Source organism: Tetrao urogallus (assembly GCF_951394365.1).
Source record: "Tetrao urogallus genome assembly, chromosome: 23".
NCBI lineage: Eukaryota > Metazoa > Chordata > Aves > Galliformes > Phasianidae > Tetrao > Tetrao urogallus.
The window spans coordinates 2,082,940-2,099,292 of NC_136836.1; the positions used below are offsets into that span (position 1 = coordinate 2,082,940).

General features: G+C 63.2%; 2 protein-coding genes across 2 annotated transcripts; one reads left to right on the top strand and one right to left on the bottom strand.

Annotated features, from left to right (window-relative positions):
* Positions 1-2,423: 2,423 nt before the first annotated feature.
* Positions 2,424-5,097, bottom strand: CD164L2 (CD164 molecule like 2; the record flags this gene model as incomplete). Its single annotated transcript, XM_079546144.1, has 5 exons — positions 2,424-2,593; positions 3,679-3,747; positions 3,845-3,922; positions 4,045-4,137; positions 5,013-5,097. The coding sequence occupies 5 exons, from the start codon at positions 5,095-5,097 to the stop codon at positions 2,424-2,426; spliced, it is 495 nt and encodes a 164-aa protein (XP_079402270.1).
* A 2,337-nt stretch (positions 5,098-7,434) lies between these two features.
* GPR3 (G protein-coupled receptor 3) lies at positions 7,435-8,393 on the top strand (the record flags this gene model as incomplete). The annotated part of the gene is made up of 2 exons (XM_079546145.1): positions 7,435-7,864; positions 7,915-8,393. 2 exons carry the CDS (start codon positions 7,435-7,437, stop codon positions 8,391-8,393), a joined length of 909 nt encoding a protein of 302 aa, XP_079402271.1.
* Between the last annotated feature and the right edge of the window lie 7,960 nt (positions 8,394-16,353).

Sequence of the window (16,353 nt, forward strand, 5' to 3'; positions counted from 1 at the left end):
CCCAATGGGATAGGCCAGGATCTAATAGGAACCAGTGGGATGAGACAAAACCCTATTAGACCCAGTGGAATGGGATGAGACTCTATAGGACCTGATGGGACAAGACAGAACCCTGTAGGATGCAGTGGGACCTGACAGGACGAGATGGAACCTTAAAGGCCGCAGTAGGACGGGACCTATAGGACCTGGTGGGACAGGACATAACCCTACAGAACCTGATGGGATGGAACCCTATAGGACCCAACGGGATGAGACCCCCAGCACCGGGTGCTGGTGGCACCAGTTGCAAAAGAGGTGCTGAGGAAAGGGGAAGCTGTGGGGCCACAGCGAGTTCCTTCCCCCTGAGCTGCTGCTGCTGCAAGGCACGCGTGGGTGGGGGGAGGAGAAGCTGTGGTTTTCCTGGGGAAGGGGGCGGGCAGTGCCCTGTGTGCCCACCATGTCCTCATCGCATCCCATCGTGACTCTGTGGTGTCCCCATCACGTCCTCATCAGCACAACCCCATAGAATCCCATAGATGCCACTGCGTCCCCCTCACATCCCCAAAACGCCCCTGCCGTGTCCCCATGATGTGAGTCTCCATCGTGTCCCCATCGTATCTCCATCATTTCCCCATCAATGCACCCCCATAGTGACCCCATCCCCCCCCAGGGTCAATTAATGGGGAGAGGGGACACGAGGAGGGGGTAACCACGACTCAGACACCAGGCATGGGAGGAAAGTCCTTTATTGGGTCTCTGCCCCCACTGTGCCAGCCCTGGGTTGGGGGGCAAACAGCCCCCATCCTCCTACCCCCACATCTTCCTCCTGGCAAGCATGGTGTGGGGTTGGGGGGTTGGGGGGGGGGGGGTGGGCAAAGCTGGGCTGGATGAGCCCCCCCACGCCATCGAGGAGCATTGGGAACCCCCCAGCAGCATCCCGTGCCCCGCTGGGTGACTTGCTGACACACAGCCCAGCCCCCCCCCTCGCCCCCAGGTGCAGCTCCCCCTCCCCCCCCCCGAGCAGAGCCAGCTTTGCATAGTTGTGGTGCAGATGGGGGGGGTCCCACAGCTTTGGGGTGGTCCCAGCATGGGATGGAGACACAGCCGTGGTCTCTTCTCCACCTCCCTGGGAGGGGGGGGATGGGGGAGGCGAGGGCAGCATCGCCCGGAGCTCAGATCCTGCAGCAGTGGATGGAGAAAAGCACATAGCAGGAAGGGCCCGGGGGGGGGGGCACAGCACCCACCCTACTGCCCCCACCCGTGGGAGAGGGGGGTCCCACATTCAGGATGAGAGGGGGAATGGGAGCTGTTGCAAGGAAGGGATGGGGGGCACAGGGGCTCTGCAGGCTTATCTCCCCCCCTCCCACCTCTATGCCCCCCCCCTGGACACGATGGGGCCGACACACAGACACCACCCGGCAGAGTTTAATGGGGGCAGCGGGAGCGACAAACCTCACCCCACAGCACACAGCACGCAGCCCCCTCCCCAAAACAGCACACGGGGGGAGGAGGGGGACACAGGGATCTCCATCTCCATCGTGTCCCCCCCCACCCCACACACACACCCAGGAACACAGAGGCACAACAAAAGCACACAGCAAGGTCCCGGCTCTGCTCCTGCAGGGGGGGGGGGGGGATACTGGGGAGAGCGGGGGCTCAGGGCTGGGGGGGGGAGAGGGATGGGAGGGGAGGGGACAGCATGCGGGGCTGGGACCCTGCAGGATGCGATGGCACCGGGATGCTGAACAAAGAGGGGACCCCCACACGGCGCACAGAGGGATGGGGGGGGGGGATGCACGCTGCTGGGTGCCCTATTAGAGAGCAGTTCCTGGGGGGGGAAGCCCCCAACCCAGCGAGGGGCTCAATGGGACGGGAGCTGCCCGCCACCTTCTTGGGGTTGCAGCAGAAGGAATGGGGATGTGGGGTCACCTCACAGCCCCGGGGACAAACAGCAAACAGCAGAGAACCCCCCCGCCACGCAAAGCAGGAAGGGGGGAATGAGCCCCTTCCCCCAGGGGCAGCCGCGGGGCAGCAGGGCAGCCCCCTCCCCATCCTCTGGCAGCGCTCAGCACCTACTGGTTGTCCTCTCTGGCAGCGTGCAAGGAAAGAGAGAGGGGCACGGCCCCCCCGCGTTAGAAGCCCCACGGTGGGCACGAGGAGGGGCTGGGAGAGCATCGGACCCCCACGGGGGGGGTCTGGGGGCTGCACGGTCCCTATGGGGTGCGGCAGGACAGCAGCGCACAGACAGACGGACACGAGACGGACACTCGTTTCCTCCACGTGGCAACGAAGGAGGGCGCCCCAGAGCCCCAGATCCTCCCCACCCCCATGGGAGGGGACGGACAAACAGCCACGGGAGGACGCAGCGCCCCACGGTGAGACGCGGTGGGACGGTGGGGCTGCCCCACAGCGTCGGTGCGACCCCACAGAGGAGCAAGGGAGCCTTACAGCGTTTGGTAGCTGCTGTCCTTGGACTTGATGAACTTGAGGATGAAGAAGAGGACGGCCTGCACGCTGAGCACCAGCACCATGCCGCCCACAAAGCTGGCCGTGTCGAAGCCCGGAGGCTGGAACTCGGGGCTGCCCGTCAGCGGGGCACGCGTGGTGCTGCTCCCTATGGGACAGAGTGGGGCTACGGGGACGGACCCTAACCCGACCCCCCTCCTGAAGGATGGGGTCCAGCGGGAGAGAAGGGCTCGGCCCCCTCCGTTGCTGGAGCGGCACGAGGCATCAATAATTCAGAGCCGCAGCTCCGGTTACGGCCGCTTTTAGCCCAGCTCTCCAGTTCCCATTTCCTGGAAGAGGCTCCATCTCCGCTCCCGGCCCCATCCCAGCTCCCCGCCCTCTCTGCTGCCCGCACAGGAGTTGCTGCTGCTCCCCAGGGCCCCCCCAGCCCGTCCTACACTGCTGCAGCACGGGGTGAAGAGCTGTGGGGCTGGGGCAGGGCTGGCACCGTGCACACAGCGGGGCTCAGAGCTCAGTGATGGGACCCCAAGAGGGTGGCGCTGCTCATCCCCGGGGATACAGGATGCACAGGGAATTGGGTGGTCATATCCCGTGCCATCCCATCCCATCCCATCCCATCCCATCCCATGCCATGCCATGCCATTTCATTTTGTCCCATCCCACCCCATCCCATGCTGTCCAACCCCAACCCATCCATCCTATCCCACCCCATCCCATGCTATTCAGCCCCAACCTATCCATCCCATCCCATTCCATGCTATCCCACCCCAACCCACTTATCCCCTGCTATCCCATGCTATCCTACCCCATCCCATCCCATCCCATCCCATCCCATCCCATCCCATCCCATCCCACCCCATTTTGTCCCATCCCATCCCACCCCATCCCATGCTGTACAACCCCCACCCATCCATGCCATCCATCCCATCCAATTCCATGCTATCTTACCCCAACCCATCCATCCTATCCCACCCCATCCCATGCTATTCAGCCCCAACCTATCCATCCCATCCCATTCCCATGCTATCCCACCCCAACCCACTCATCCCATGCTATCCCATGCTATCCTACCCCAATCCATCCATCCCATCCCATCCCATCCCATCCCATCCCATCCCATCCCATCCCATCCCATCCCATCCCTTCCCATCCCTTCCCATCCCATCCTACCCCAACCCATCCATCCATCCCATCCCATCCCATTTCATGCTATCCCACCCCAGCCCCACTCACGTGGGGAATGCGTTACCGGCTCCTTGCTAGGGGACCGCGGTGGCTCTTTGGTGGGGGATTTCAGTGCCGCTGGAGACAACAGCAGAGGACAGGAGTGAGGAGGGCTGCAGGGGGCACAGCCACGCGTGGTCCCATCCCCATTGCAGCCCCATGGCTGTGGGGTTACCTGGGCACAGGGCACTGCTGTTGTACAGCACACATGTGTCCCGCACGGCCGCCCTGCTGCGCACGCAGCTCCACGTCTCTGCAGCGAAATGGGGCAGGGGTTTCCCATGGGGGTCCCGGGAGACCCAGGAGGGCCTGGAGCCCCACACCCCAAGCTGAAGGATGGATGGCACTGGGAAGGGGGAGGAGTGCAGCGCTCACCCGGTGCCCCACAGCCCCCCCAGAGGCAGCCGGTGCCGTTGGGCGCTGGAGGAGCGGTGGTGCACAGCTCACAGGACAGCAGCTCGCTGCATTCTGCAAAGCAAAGGGAGAAGCGGGGTCAGGGCCGGGTCCGTTCCCCACCTCCGAGTGGGAAGAACCGGTGGCCCCTCCTGGTGGGGAGCAGAGTCCCATCGGAGGACATCCCTCACCCCAAACCACCCCATGGCGCACAGGGTTCACCCCACTGCCCACAGCTGTGGGACGGGGATCTTTTTGGGTGTCGCTGCAGGGTCACCCCATCCTGGTGCCCTCTGCCCCTCGGTGTCCTTCTACCCCCCAGTGCCCCTCTGCCCCCCGGAGCCCCACTGCCCACCAATGTGAGTCACTGCTCTGCCACCGGCTCTCCCCCCCCCCTCCCCCACGCACTCATCATTAATTGAAGGCAGTGCCAGCAGTGAGGCCCCGATCCGGGTGCCCCCCCCCATCCCACATCCCAGCGGTGTTTGCATCGTCCCACAACGGGGCCCGGAGCCGTTCTCATGGGGATCAGCAACAACGGGGTCAGCGAAGCCTGGGGGGGGAGGGGGGGAGGCGGGGGCTGATCACCCCATCCCGGGGGCTCGGCGCCGCACCGCTAATCCGGAGCGGTGGGAGGATGGGAGAAGGGCTGTGCATTATTGATGCTGAGCTGCACGCGGGGGGGTCGGGGGGGCCGGGCAGAGCTGCTTCGCTCCCCCTGTGGGTTCTCAGGGGGGGGTTCCCATTGGGTGCCCCCCCCTCTCACCCCGCACCTGCAGGTCGCGGCCCAAAGCGCCGCCATCGGGGAGAGAGGTGGGCGCCGCGCTCTGGGCACGAAGCGGGGGGGGGGAGGAGTGGAGGCGTGGGAAGGCGAGTCCCCAAAGTTTCTTTGACCCGTCCCCTCTTTCAGCCCCCCCCCCCAACCCCCACCCCGTGGGGTCGCTCCGTACCTGCGCGTGTGGCGGCGGATCCCTGAGCGCACAGCACCGCGCACAGCACCGCGCAGCGCAGCGCTCCGGCGCACGGGGGGGTCATGGCCCGGCCCGACCCGGTTCGTTCCGTTCGGTCCCGCGGCGGCGGCGGCGGCGGCGGAGCTCCCGGGAGAGCTGAACGGAGCGGGGACGTCCGCACCCGCGGGGGGGGGGGGGGCAGAGGGAGGGGAGGTGGGGGCGGCCCCGCCTCGTTCTGCCCCGCCCCCCCCCCCAGCCCCCTCCTTTGGGCGCGGGCGGCCCGTGGGAAAGAGGCGGCTGCGGCTCCGGCAGCGGGACGGTGCGGGCACGGAGCGCATTGCACACGCATTGCACACGCATTGCACACGCATTGCACACGCATTGCACACGCATTGCACACTCGTCGCACACCCCGCGCGCTGCACGCCCCGCTCCGTGCGCTCTGGATACGCGCAATGCCCGTCCTGCGTGCGTTGCGCGCTGCGCGCCGCGTGGGCGCTGCACCTGCGCGCACATTGCGCGTTCTGAGCACTAAGCGCGCTCCCCCTGCCCCCTCCGCACTGCCCCCCCCCTCCCATGCCGTGCACACCCCCGAGCCCCCCCCCGGGATCCCAACGGGAGGGCGCCGTTGCGATGGGTTCCACCTGGGGGGCTGGCAAAGTCCCCCCCCTCCCCTCGGGGCGGCGCCGTCGGGGGAACCTTCAGCACTGCGAACCCCCCTCCCCGGCCCCCCGATCCTGGGGCGGTCCCGAGGGGGGGTCACACACCTCCTCCCCCCCCCCCCCACGAGGGAGGCCTCCCCGCCCGCCCTTTCCGGCACTCCCGGTAATTAATTATTAAGGGCTCATGATGAAGGATTAATTAATTATTCCCCGCTCCCTCCCGGCACCGCAATGACTTTGGCAAAGATGTGGCGAGGGGAAGCCGGGTCGGGGGGTCGGGGGCCTGAGGGGGGGGGGGGCCGCGGGCGTGGGCTGGGTGTGGGGGGGGAGGGGCGGGGGCTGTTTTTGTGAATGGGCCGCTCCCGCCTCGCTGCGATTACGATGCGGCGCGCGCCCGCGCCCGCATCCCGGAGAGCTGATTGGCTCCGCCGTGCTCTGACGTCACGGGGCTGCGGGGGGGGGGGCGGTGATTCACACCTCTCACCCCCCCCCCCTTTTCTCTCCCCCCCGCACAACTCGGAGGGGTTCGGTCCCCATAACTCGGCAGCGTCCATGGCTGCGGGGCAGCACCGCACAGCCCGGGACCGGCAGCCCGGCGGGTGAGTGCCTGGAACGGGGGGGGGACTGGGATGGACTGGGATGGACTGGGATGGACTGGGATGGACTGGGATGGACTGGGGCTGGGGGGGTCCTGGGATGGGAGACACTGAGATGGGGGGGTGTTGGAGAACTGGAAGACACTGGGGTGGGGGAGGCACCTGGATGGGGGAAAACATTGGGGTGGGGGAGCACTGGGATGTACTGGGATTGGGTTTGGCACTGGGATGGGGTTGGTAATGGGATGGGGGGGGTGCTGGGATAAAGGGCTACTGGGATGCACTGGGATGGGGGGGGGTTGGGATGGGGGATGCTGAGAAAAGGGGGGGTGTTGAAATGAGGGCTGCTGGGATGGGGGAGTATTGGGATGAACTGGGACGGGAAGGCAATGGGAGGGGGGACACTGGGAAAGGTGTTGGCACTGGGATGGAGGACACTGAGATGGGGGGGTGTTGAGATGGGGTTGATGGGAGGCACTGGGATGGGAAGGCAGTGGGATGGGGGACACTGGAAAGGGGGAAAGCTGGGATGGGAGGCACTGGGATGGGCAGTACTGGGATGAGGGAGTATTGGGATATACTGGGATGGGAAGGCAGTGGTATGGACTGGAAAGGGAGGGCACTGGGATGAGTTTCGCACTGGAATGGGGGGATGCTGAGATGGGGGGGGGGGTGCTGGGATGGGGGGTGATGGGATTAGAGAGTAGTGGGATGCAGTGGGATGGGAAGGCAATGGGAGGGGGGACACTGGGGAAGGTGTTGGCACTGGGATGGGGTCAGCAGTGGGATGAGGGCACTGGGGAAGGGCTGTCAGCCCATTTGGGTAAATTGCCATGGGAAGGGCAGCCGGGGGGATACCCCACACAGCACACCTAGGGCTGTGCTGCCCACTCAGTGCCCCCTCAGAACCCCAAAGCAGCCCCCCCCCATCTCCGGGGCCTGAGGTCGCAGGGTCAGACCCTTGCAGTGGAGCTGCCTCCATAACCTTCCCTCCTTATTTTTGGGGTGGGGTGGGCAGGCGGTGGGGCCGGTGCTGCTCCCAAGGATTTATCCACCACGATTTGCAGCGCTCAGATCCCCAGGTGCTGCAGGTGCTGCTCTGGAGGTGGGTGCTGAGGGTCACCTTTGGCTTTGCCCCCCACAGGTGACCCCCACCCCGTCCCCATGATGGAGCTGCGGCCCCCCAATGCGAGCACGGCGCAGTATGGTGATTTTGGGGTACAGAATGGCAGCGTTCCGTCCTCGGAGTCCACGCTCCAACCTTTGCCCTTGGATCCATGGGACGTCGCGCTGTGCATCTCCAGCACCACCATCAGCTGCGAGAACGCGGCAGTGCTGGCGGTGCTGGCGGTGCTGGCGGTGACGCCGGCGTTCCACGTGCCTATGTTCCTCCTCGTGGGCAGTTTGGCAGCCGCCGACCTGCTGGTGGGGCTGGGCCTCATCCTGCGCTTCGCTTCCATCTCTCTGGTGCCGTCGGAGGCGCTGGCTTTGGGGACAGCAGGGCTGCTGCTCGCCGCCTTCACCGCCAGCGTGTGCTCCGTGCTGGCCATCGCCGCCGAGCGCTTCGCGTCGCTGCAGCACGCGCTCACCGACAGCTCGGGGCGGGCGGCCGGACCCGGCTCACGTTGCTGCTCGCCTGGGGAGCATCGCTGTGCTGCGGGCCGCTGCCCGCCCTGCGCTGGAACTGCGTGCGGGATCCGTCCTCCTGCGGCTCCATCCGGCCGCTCCGCCGGCCGCGCCTCGCCGCCCTCTCCGTCTCCTCCCTGGCCGCCTTCGCCGTGCTGCTGCTGCAGCTCTGCGCGCAGATCAGCCGCGTCGCCCGGGGCCACGCGCAGCACGTGGCCGCGCAGAGGCGGCTCGCAGGGCGGGCGGCGGCACGGCGCGCACAGGGACGGCCGCGCTGGCGCTCACGCTGGGCGCCTTCGCCGCGTTTTGGCTGCCCTTCGCCGCGCTCTGCCTGCGGGGTGGCCGCGGCTCTGCCCACCTCCTGCTGCCGGCTCCGTCCTCAACCTCTCATCTACGCCTTCCGTAACGGCGACCTCCGGAAGGTTCTGTGGGCGCTGTGCTGCGGGTGCCGCTCTGCCGCGGTTCCCTTCCGCTCCCGGACGCCCGGCGATGTGTGATCGTCCCCAAGGGACGTGGGGCTGCCGGTGGCGACGTCTGGTTGGCAGCCAGTGATGTGTGTTTGGCACCCACTGATGTGCTGTTGGCACCTGGTGACATCTGGTTGTCACTGGTGATGTCTGGTTGTCACCCACTGAGGTGCTGTTGTCACCCGGTCACATCTGGCTGTGCCCAGTGAGGTTGCTGTCACCTGATGGCATCTGTTTGTCACCCAGTGACGTCTCATTGTCACCTGGTGGTGGCTGGCTGTCACTGATGATGCCTGGTTGTCACCCACTGATGGCTGATTGTCACCTGGTCACATCTGGTTGTCACTGGTTGTCACCCAGTGATGTGCTGTTGTCACCCCATGACATCTGATTGACACTCACTGAGGTCTTACTGTCACCTGATGGCATCTGTTTGTCACCCCCTGATGTCCCATTGTCACCTGGTAGAGGCTGATTGCCACCCACTGGTGTGTTGTTGTCACCCAGTGACAGCTGGTTGTAGCCGCCGATGTCTGATTGTCACCTGGCCACATCTGGTTGTCACCCAGTGAGGTGCTGTTGTCACCCGGTCACATCTGGCTGTGCCCAGTGAGGTGTTACTGTCACCTGATGGCATCTGTTTGTCACCCAGTGACGTCTCATGGTCAGCTGGTGGTGGCTGGCTGTCACCCAGTGACATCTGGTTGTCACCCATCCCTGGTTGTCACCCAGCAGCAGCTGCCCCCCCTGACGTCTGTCTGCCCCCCACTGACAGCCCTCCCCCCCCGCCCTCCTGCCCATCTCATTCATCCCTTTTGCTGGGGTGGGTTTTGTTTTTCCCTTCTCCCCGCCCCCATCAGCTCTCCCCATCCCCAACCTTTTGTGCACGACCCCCCCCCCCCCCCCCCCCCCCCGCTGTTTTTCCACACACAAGAAGCATTTTTACCCCAAACAGCCCCAATTTGCACAAGGGAGACTGGGAGGGGGGGTGGGGGAAGGGGGATTGGGGAGGGACATTCGCTCCCCTCTGCTTATTTGACCTCAAATGGAGGTGAGGGGGAATTGCTGCAGATGCCCCCCTCCCTCCCCCTCCCTCCCCATATTAATCTCTTTATTTTTGGGTCCGTTCTTTATTTTTGGGGGCAATTCTGGAGGCGCAGCACTGCCCTCTGCTGCCACTGCCTTCGGGTGCCCACATGAGCCCCCACCCCCCGGGCACCGGGGCTGCCCCACACCTCCACCAAAGCGTTCCTTTGCGCTGGGGGTGCATTGGCACTTTTCTGGGGAGGGGGAGTGTGGGGGGGTCGTGTTTGAGCGTTGATTGCAGCCGTTTTGGGGTGGTTGGGGGGGAATAAAAGCGATTTGTGATATGAGATGAGGCTGTGTGATGCTGGGGGGGGGCAGGTTGGTGTCCCCCCCTTTGCCCTCAATGCGCGTGGTTGGGAAATAGGACTGCTGCCGACCCTGGGTGACACCGCGGGGGGGGGAGGGGTGATGTAGGGCGGGAGGGGGGGGCAGGGGTCGATTGCATTGAACGCCATGCAAAGCACGGGGGGGGGGAACACACACACACACACACGGCAGTAGCACGAGGAAGGCAGGGTTAATGATCACAGCGCTAATTAGGGCAGCTTGTCCCCTCTGGGTGCTGGGCCCCACGACCCCCCAACCCTCCCCCCCTTGGTGCCTCCTGGGGGCACTGGGTCACTTCCAGGCGTCGGAGCACCCGCGGGCACGTGGGGATGCGGCATCTTGGGGAGGGGACGAAGAGGAGGGGAGGAAGAGGAGGGGTCCTTCCTCCTTATGGGGTGATGGCGACACACAGCACATCTGGGGGTGGGGGGGGTTGGGGGTTCCTCTTGGCCCTATCACAATTAAGGGAACGGAGCAAAGCTTTGGGTGCCCCAGTTCCCCCACTGTCACACGGCTGCTGTCACCTCCCTGAGCACGGGGACACTGGGACAGCACGCAGCTCCACGCTGGGACCCCCAGCACTGAGACAGACGACAGCCAACGTGATCCTACAGCGAGCTGGGGGGGTTCTGAAAACCTGCTGCGGGAGAAAGCAGAGCTCCCCATAACCCCCCCCCCTTCCCCCCGCCCCGTGCTGCTGGTGGTGGTGGGGAGGTGGGGGGGGGGGGGTGGGAAGCTCGGGGCTGCAGGGATTGCTGTGAGCAGGACGGGCAACGCATCGCTCCAGCTGTGAGCACATCTGGCACGCAGCCCTCGCTCCCAGCAGGGCCAGGCTGTGCCGTGAGCCCCCCCTCGCCCCCCAGCGCCGCTCCCAGGGCTGCACGGGGCTGCGGCTTCTGCTCCCCAGCTCTGCTCGGCACGTGCCCAGCAGCAAGGCCACCGGGTTGGCAGTAACCATGGCGAAGGCAGGGCTGCTCCCCCAGCAATGCGCTAACGAGCACGGCCTCCCGTCCCGGTGCCAAAAGCAGGGCTCTGCCGACGGGAGGGGGGAGGGAAGGAGGGAGGCCGTGCAGCCCCTAAAGCCCCAACAAAGGTCAGGGATCCGGGAACGGAACTGGAATGCCGTGCAGAGGCCGAGCAGCTGCAATCGTGGGCCTGCGTTCTGCCAAAATAAGCATCCTCTGCCCTGGTGCTGGGGATTCTGCTTCCCTGGAAGCGCAGGCAGCATCCAGGAGCGGAGCTTCACCCATGGGGAGTACAGGAAACGGGGAAAGAAGCGCACAGACAGCGGGAGCTGGGGAGGTTTGCTCATCATGCAGCATCCCCCGGTTCCTGCGGCGTTGCTCCGAGCCCAGGCTGTGCAGCAGGGACGCAGGGCGACCCGCAGGCCGTGCCCTCGGCTGTGCAGCTCCAAGCCGTACGCAGCTCCGGGTGACGGGACGGAGCCCCGCCTGCAGCCCCGGCGCCCCATGCAGGCGGTGCAGGCAGCCAAGGCCGGCGCAGAGAGGCTGCCCTGGCAGGCTGCAGAACCCGAGCTCCAAATCCATAATTCCTCTGGCACCCCGCGGTTATTTGCGAGCTGCTGTGAGCAGATGGAGGAGTTGCAGATAAAGCCATCCGCAGCACGGGAGCCGCTCGCCTTCCCTGCTCAGCGCCGCGTGGGCAGGGGGAGAAAACATAAAATAATAAGGGGGGAAAAGAAAACCAAGGCAGAAAAGGGAGAGGGAGAGAGAGAGAGGAAGGAGATGGCTGGCCATTTGTGCGGGCTGAGCTGCCATCTCGCACACCTCCATAGGGAGCACCGCAGCCGTGCCGGGGTGACATTGGCACTGCCAGGCGGGGCCGAACGCTGATGGGAGCTGGCAGCACGTCGGTCCCGGAGGGGGAACGGAGGAGAGGAGCTGACGTCAGCCGTGGGAAGGACAGCAGCCCACTGGGCAGAGGCTGCGGGGTGCTGCTCGCACCACCTCCGAGGAGAGAATTAAGCTCTGCTTTGGAGACCGCGAAGTCGGAGCTGTGATGCGGTGCCCAGCGCCGTGGCAGAAGACACACAAACATCAGACGGGGCTGCGGTGCCAAGGCACGGCCCAGCAGCTCCCAGCAGCTCCCAGCAAGGGCTCAGGGCTGCAGAGCACCAGCACACCATTCATCTCGCCGCTGGGCTCTGCTCCCCACGCACAGCTCAGCCCTGCGTTGCCACGAGGCCCCTCCGCTCCCCCAGCTGCCCCACACCGCGTGCTGCTCACACCACGGCTGCTCCCCCAGTGCGACGTGCAGCCCTGCAGAGCAAAAGCAAAAGCACTGAGGCAGCCCCAACCATCACCGACCGCAGCTCCCCGGCTGCTCGACACGAGATGGAGCCCGCAGCCATCGGGACGCAGAGCCCAGAGCTGCTCCTTCCCTGCCCTCCGTGCCCCAGCACGGGAGAGGGCTTGCTGGTTCAGAAGCTGGCGAGGCCAATTAATCTAATGAGGTTTTGCAGCCAGGGACCGTTGTCAGCCAGGAAAGGCACAGCGCCGCAGAGCGCGCGGGGGGCTCTGGGAAGCTGAGGGATTTGGCACGGCGAAGCAAGCAGGCAAAGCACGGTGCTTTTGTTGCTCGCCATCCAGCAGCAAGAAGGGGCTGACAGCGAGCCCAGGAGGCGCACCTGAGCGCACAGGGACCTCGTGCAGCCGAGGTGGAGGCGGAACCCGAGGGCAGAGCGCAGCTCACGGCGCACGGAGCGAGGCTGCGGCTCCACGGCGCTGCTTCTGGATGGCGGCTCTGCCATGCTGAGCTCCCTGCCACGGGCTCCAGCAGCAGCATCTCAAAGGACAGCCCAGCCCCGCACCGCACGGCTCTCGCACAGCTCAGCACGCACCGCCCCTGCGGGCGCTACAGGAGCGTCGCGGCTCCCACAAGAACACACCAAGGCACCGATGGATAGAAAGGTTTTTTTTTATCGAGTTTGAGGTTTTAAAAATAAGGCCCGTCGTGGTTTGTTGGCTTTGTTTGGTTGTTTGGTTTTTTTTTCTTCCACGTCTACATTACAAAAAAAAAAAAAATAAAATAAAAAATTGCAATTGGGATCTTCATCATCCAAGGGGTTGAAAGTGGCAGCAGGAAAGCCCGGCTTACACCAGCCGTGCCATCAGCATTTGCTCTGAGAGGGGAACAACCGAGCCCAGGGAGGCAGCGCTCTGCTCCTCAGCTGGTGGTTCTCTCTCTTTTTTTATTCCTTAAGCAGAGTTTCGGTGCTGAAACTCCTTTGGTCTGAAGTGAGAAACCCAATTCCCCCCCGGCGCCCTGAGAGCATCGGTCCAACGCCGCCCTGCTCTGCAGCGCCCCGGCCACACACAGCACAGTTCTTATAAATATATTTATGTCATATAGGAAAAATAAGGCACTTTGGAAGGGTTACAGCTCGCCTAAGACATTCTAAGTAGGAAGAGAAAGGAGTTAGTTTCTGAAATGGATTTAAATGAATGTTAATACGGTAATAAAACCCAGCGAATCCGCTTCCCCACTTCAAGGCTTTGTTTAAAGAAATCAAACAGGAGGGGAATCAGCAGCCCCGAAACGCAGCAGCACGGAGAGCTGAGCTGGGGCAGCAGCACCTGCCCTGCGAGGGGCTCCAAGAGCACAGCGCCGCGCCTGAGCTCACGGACAGAAGCGGCCCTTCCCTGAAATGACACCGCGCGGCTCCGCACGGCACCTCGCACAGCCCCTTCCCTCCACGCGGCCCGGCGCTCGGCTCCGATAAGGAGAGCAAAAAGCGGTGAAGGTCACCGGCTGCAGACGAGGCTCCAGGCTGAGGCCAGGCAGCGGGGACACAGCCAGCCCTGTGCGCCAAGGAGGGGCGCTGGGGGAGCGGCTGCCAGCAGCAGCAGCCGAGCACTGCGGGCAAAGGCAGCGGGAGAAACGTCTGAGCAGCGGAGGGGGGCAGCGGCCGCCCCAGCTCCGTGCAGACACCCGTGGGGGCGGGCAGAGAGGGGAGGCCCGCGGCTGCCAGCTCCGCTTCTGGCCGTGCAGAACGCTCGAGGCTCCGGCGCTGCAAAGATGAGACCTTTGCAAAGAAGCAAAGATGGCAGGAGGAAAGCGCGGGGCCTGCAGCACCGCACAGCTGCTCTGCTTCGCAAAGGTTGTTTTTGGCACCTCTCCTCCTCCCCTGCTGGGTTCAGAAATACGAGGCTCGCTCAGCGGCCCGGCGCTCTGCAGCTCTGCAGCTCTGCTCACAGACGGGCACCTCGCACCCGTCGCTTTGTTGATCTGCAATCCCCGCGCTCGGGATCCTGCAGTTCCGCCTCTCACCCCGGATCTGAAAGCGGCCGTGGGTAAAAGCAGGCTTGCGCAGCCAGAGCTGCACCCCTCCTGCTGCCAGCAGGGCTCCAGAGCAGGCGAGGCATTGGAGCCCCGTGCTCCACCCGCACAGCATCCCTGTGCCACAGGCGTGGGGTGACCGCGTCCCCAGCGCCCCGAGGCACAGCCCTGCCCCACACGCCGGGCTGCGAGGAGCATGGCATTTCTCTGCATTTCACACGACACCAATAACTCGCTCCCCTTTCCCAACAGGGGGCCAAATCTACTTAAGGCAATTTAAAATTAACCCAGGTTTGGCATTTGTGAGCTCCGCGCTTCCCTGTGTGATAATGCTGTCAGCCTGGCTTAGCTCAGAGGTCTGTTTCCCCCAGGAACCTGTCTCCAAGAGAAGCCAGAGGAGAATGCTTACAGAAGGAGCAGAAAAACAAGAGGCAGCGATTCTCCTCCAGCCCCCCTCACCCAGCGTGCAGCGCTGATCACTTTGCATCTCCAAGTCCCTCTGCTGCACGACGGCTCGTTGGCACTCGAGGGGTTTCTTTCCCTCTTCCAGAACCTGCAATGAGCGCCGCTCAGATGTTCCAGCCTCGCTCTGTCCTCTGCATCCTGCTCTGCACAGAAATGTAATGGTGGAGAGCCTGGCCAATCTCTCCTGATTGTGCTCAGGGCTGAGCCGGATCTCAGCCTGACCCACAGCGCAGCACAGCCCCTCCTCCAGGCCCTCATCTGCTCTGGCACACATTAAAAATGCACCAACACACGCGAGAAATCAGTAAGAACTCGATGGCACAAACTGAAATCATCAATCAAACCCCTAAGAAAGGTTTTCAGCAACCCAGCAGCCTCCGGCTGGGCCTGGCGCCCCAGCTATCAGCAACACCACGAAACAAGGCAAGCTGGAGAGGGAACAACAGGCACAGGCTGGCAGAATACTTTACAATTAGAAAGGCAAACAGGTTGGAGATTTGGTCTTAATGGTCCCAGCCCACAGCAGCCTGAGCCACAAGGCTTTGGAATCGCTTTCTGAGACACTTGTGCTCAAATTAAAATACAACAAGCACATCTGCAGCACTGGGAGATTTGCTTATAGATTTCCAAGATATGCATATATTCTATGTAATATAAAACAGCAGTAACACCTAGGTCAGCTAGTTCAAGTTCTCCATTTTCTTCCCCTGCCTGTAGTGAGCAGCCTAGGAATCCGCAGGGTTAGCTGGGAGAAGAAATGTTCTTAAAAATTAACTAATCAACTACAGGAACAAAACACGGGGAACAACACGGGTTAGGTGTGATGGAACCAACGGGCAACTCAGCTCACACACACGAGGTGGTTTGAGGCACAGGACCCCCCTAATCCTGAAGTGAAAGGGAGGAGGAAGCAAAAGTCACACCAGCAATTCCTGCAGCAACGCTCTCTGCAAAAGCGTGCTCACTGCAGTAGAGAAGCAGCGGTTCCAACTGGTCAAAGGGGGCCTGGTGCTCAGAGCAGCCCTCCCCGCTGCTTCCCTGCTGTAGGCACTTCTGGGTTTTGCTTTGTTTCTTTCAGCACGAAGCGGAGCCGTCAGCTCTGCTCTCCCTGCAGCAGGAAGCCAAGCAGCCGTCCTGCTGCAGCCCTGCATCCCTTTGTGCAAGGCTCCCTTGTGGCAAAGCAGTCCTGGGGGTTGTTGAGGAAGGTAAAGGCAGCTTTAAAAAGGAACACACACCCCTCCTCTCATTGCACCCGATGCACGCTGCAGCCCTACAGCCAGCAGTGCCCCCCTGCAGGGGTAAGTCTGGAAATACTGAGGAGGGTCAGAGGGGAAGGAATTGTGCACTAGTGCCGAAAACTGATTATGTGACAGTGGGATGCAGCAGAAAACAGACATTTAAAGCCCGTTTTCTTGCAGCACTACCAGTATTCACTGGAAAGGAAGAGCCACTAGATCAACTGCCTGCTGTTGCAATGAGGAAACTAGCTGAAAACGTCCTTCATCTGAAAGGCCGCGCGGCCACAACAGGATCATCCATCTTTGCTCTAAAAATCCCTCAGGACGGAGGGGTTTTGTGTGCTCTGCCTGGTGGCATCGAGGATCTGGAGGTTTAGTTCTCTTAAATAAGCAACCGTTGCACTGCCTCCAGCCAAATCCCAACGCCTCCATCCTCACTGCCTGCGAGGGGACCTATTGGAAAGGCAGAGCACAAAGTCCTGCCAAAGCCCGGGGGGGAGGGAGAGGGGAGATATGCTGGTGGTTGTCTGAAAACCCTTGGCACATCTTTGGTTACGGGATGAAAAGGAAACGGT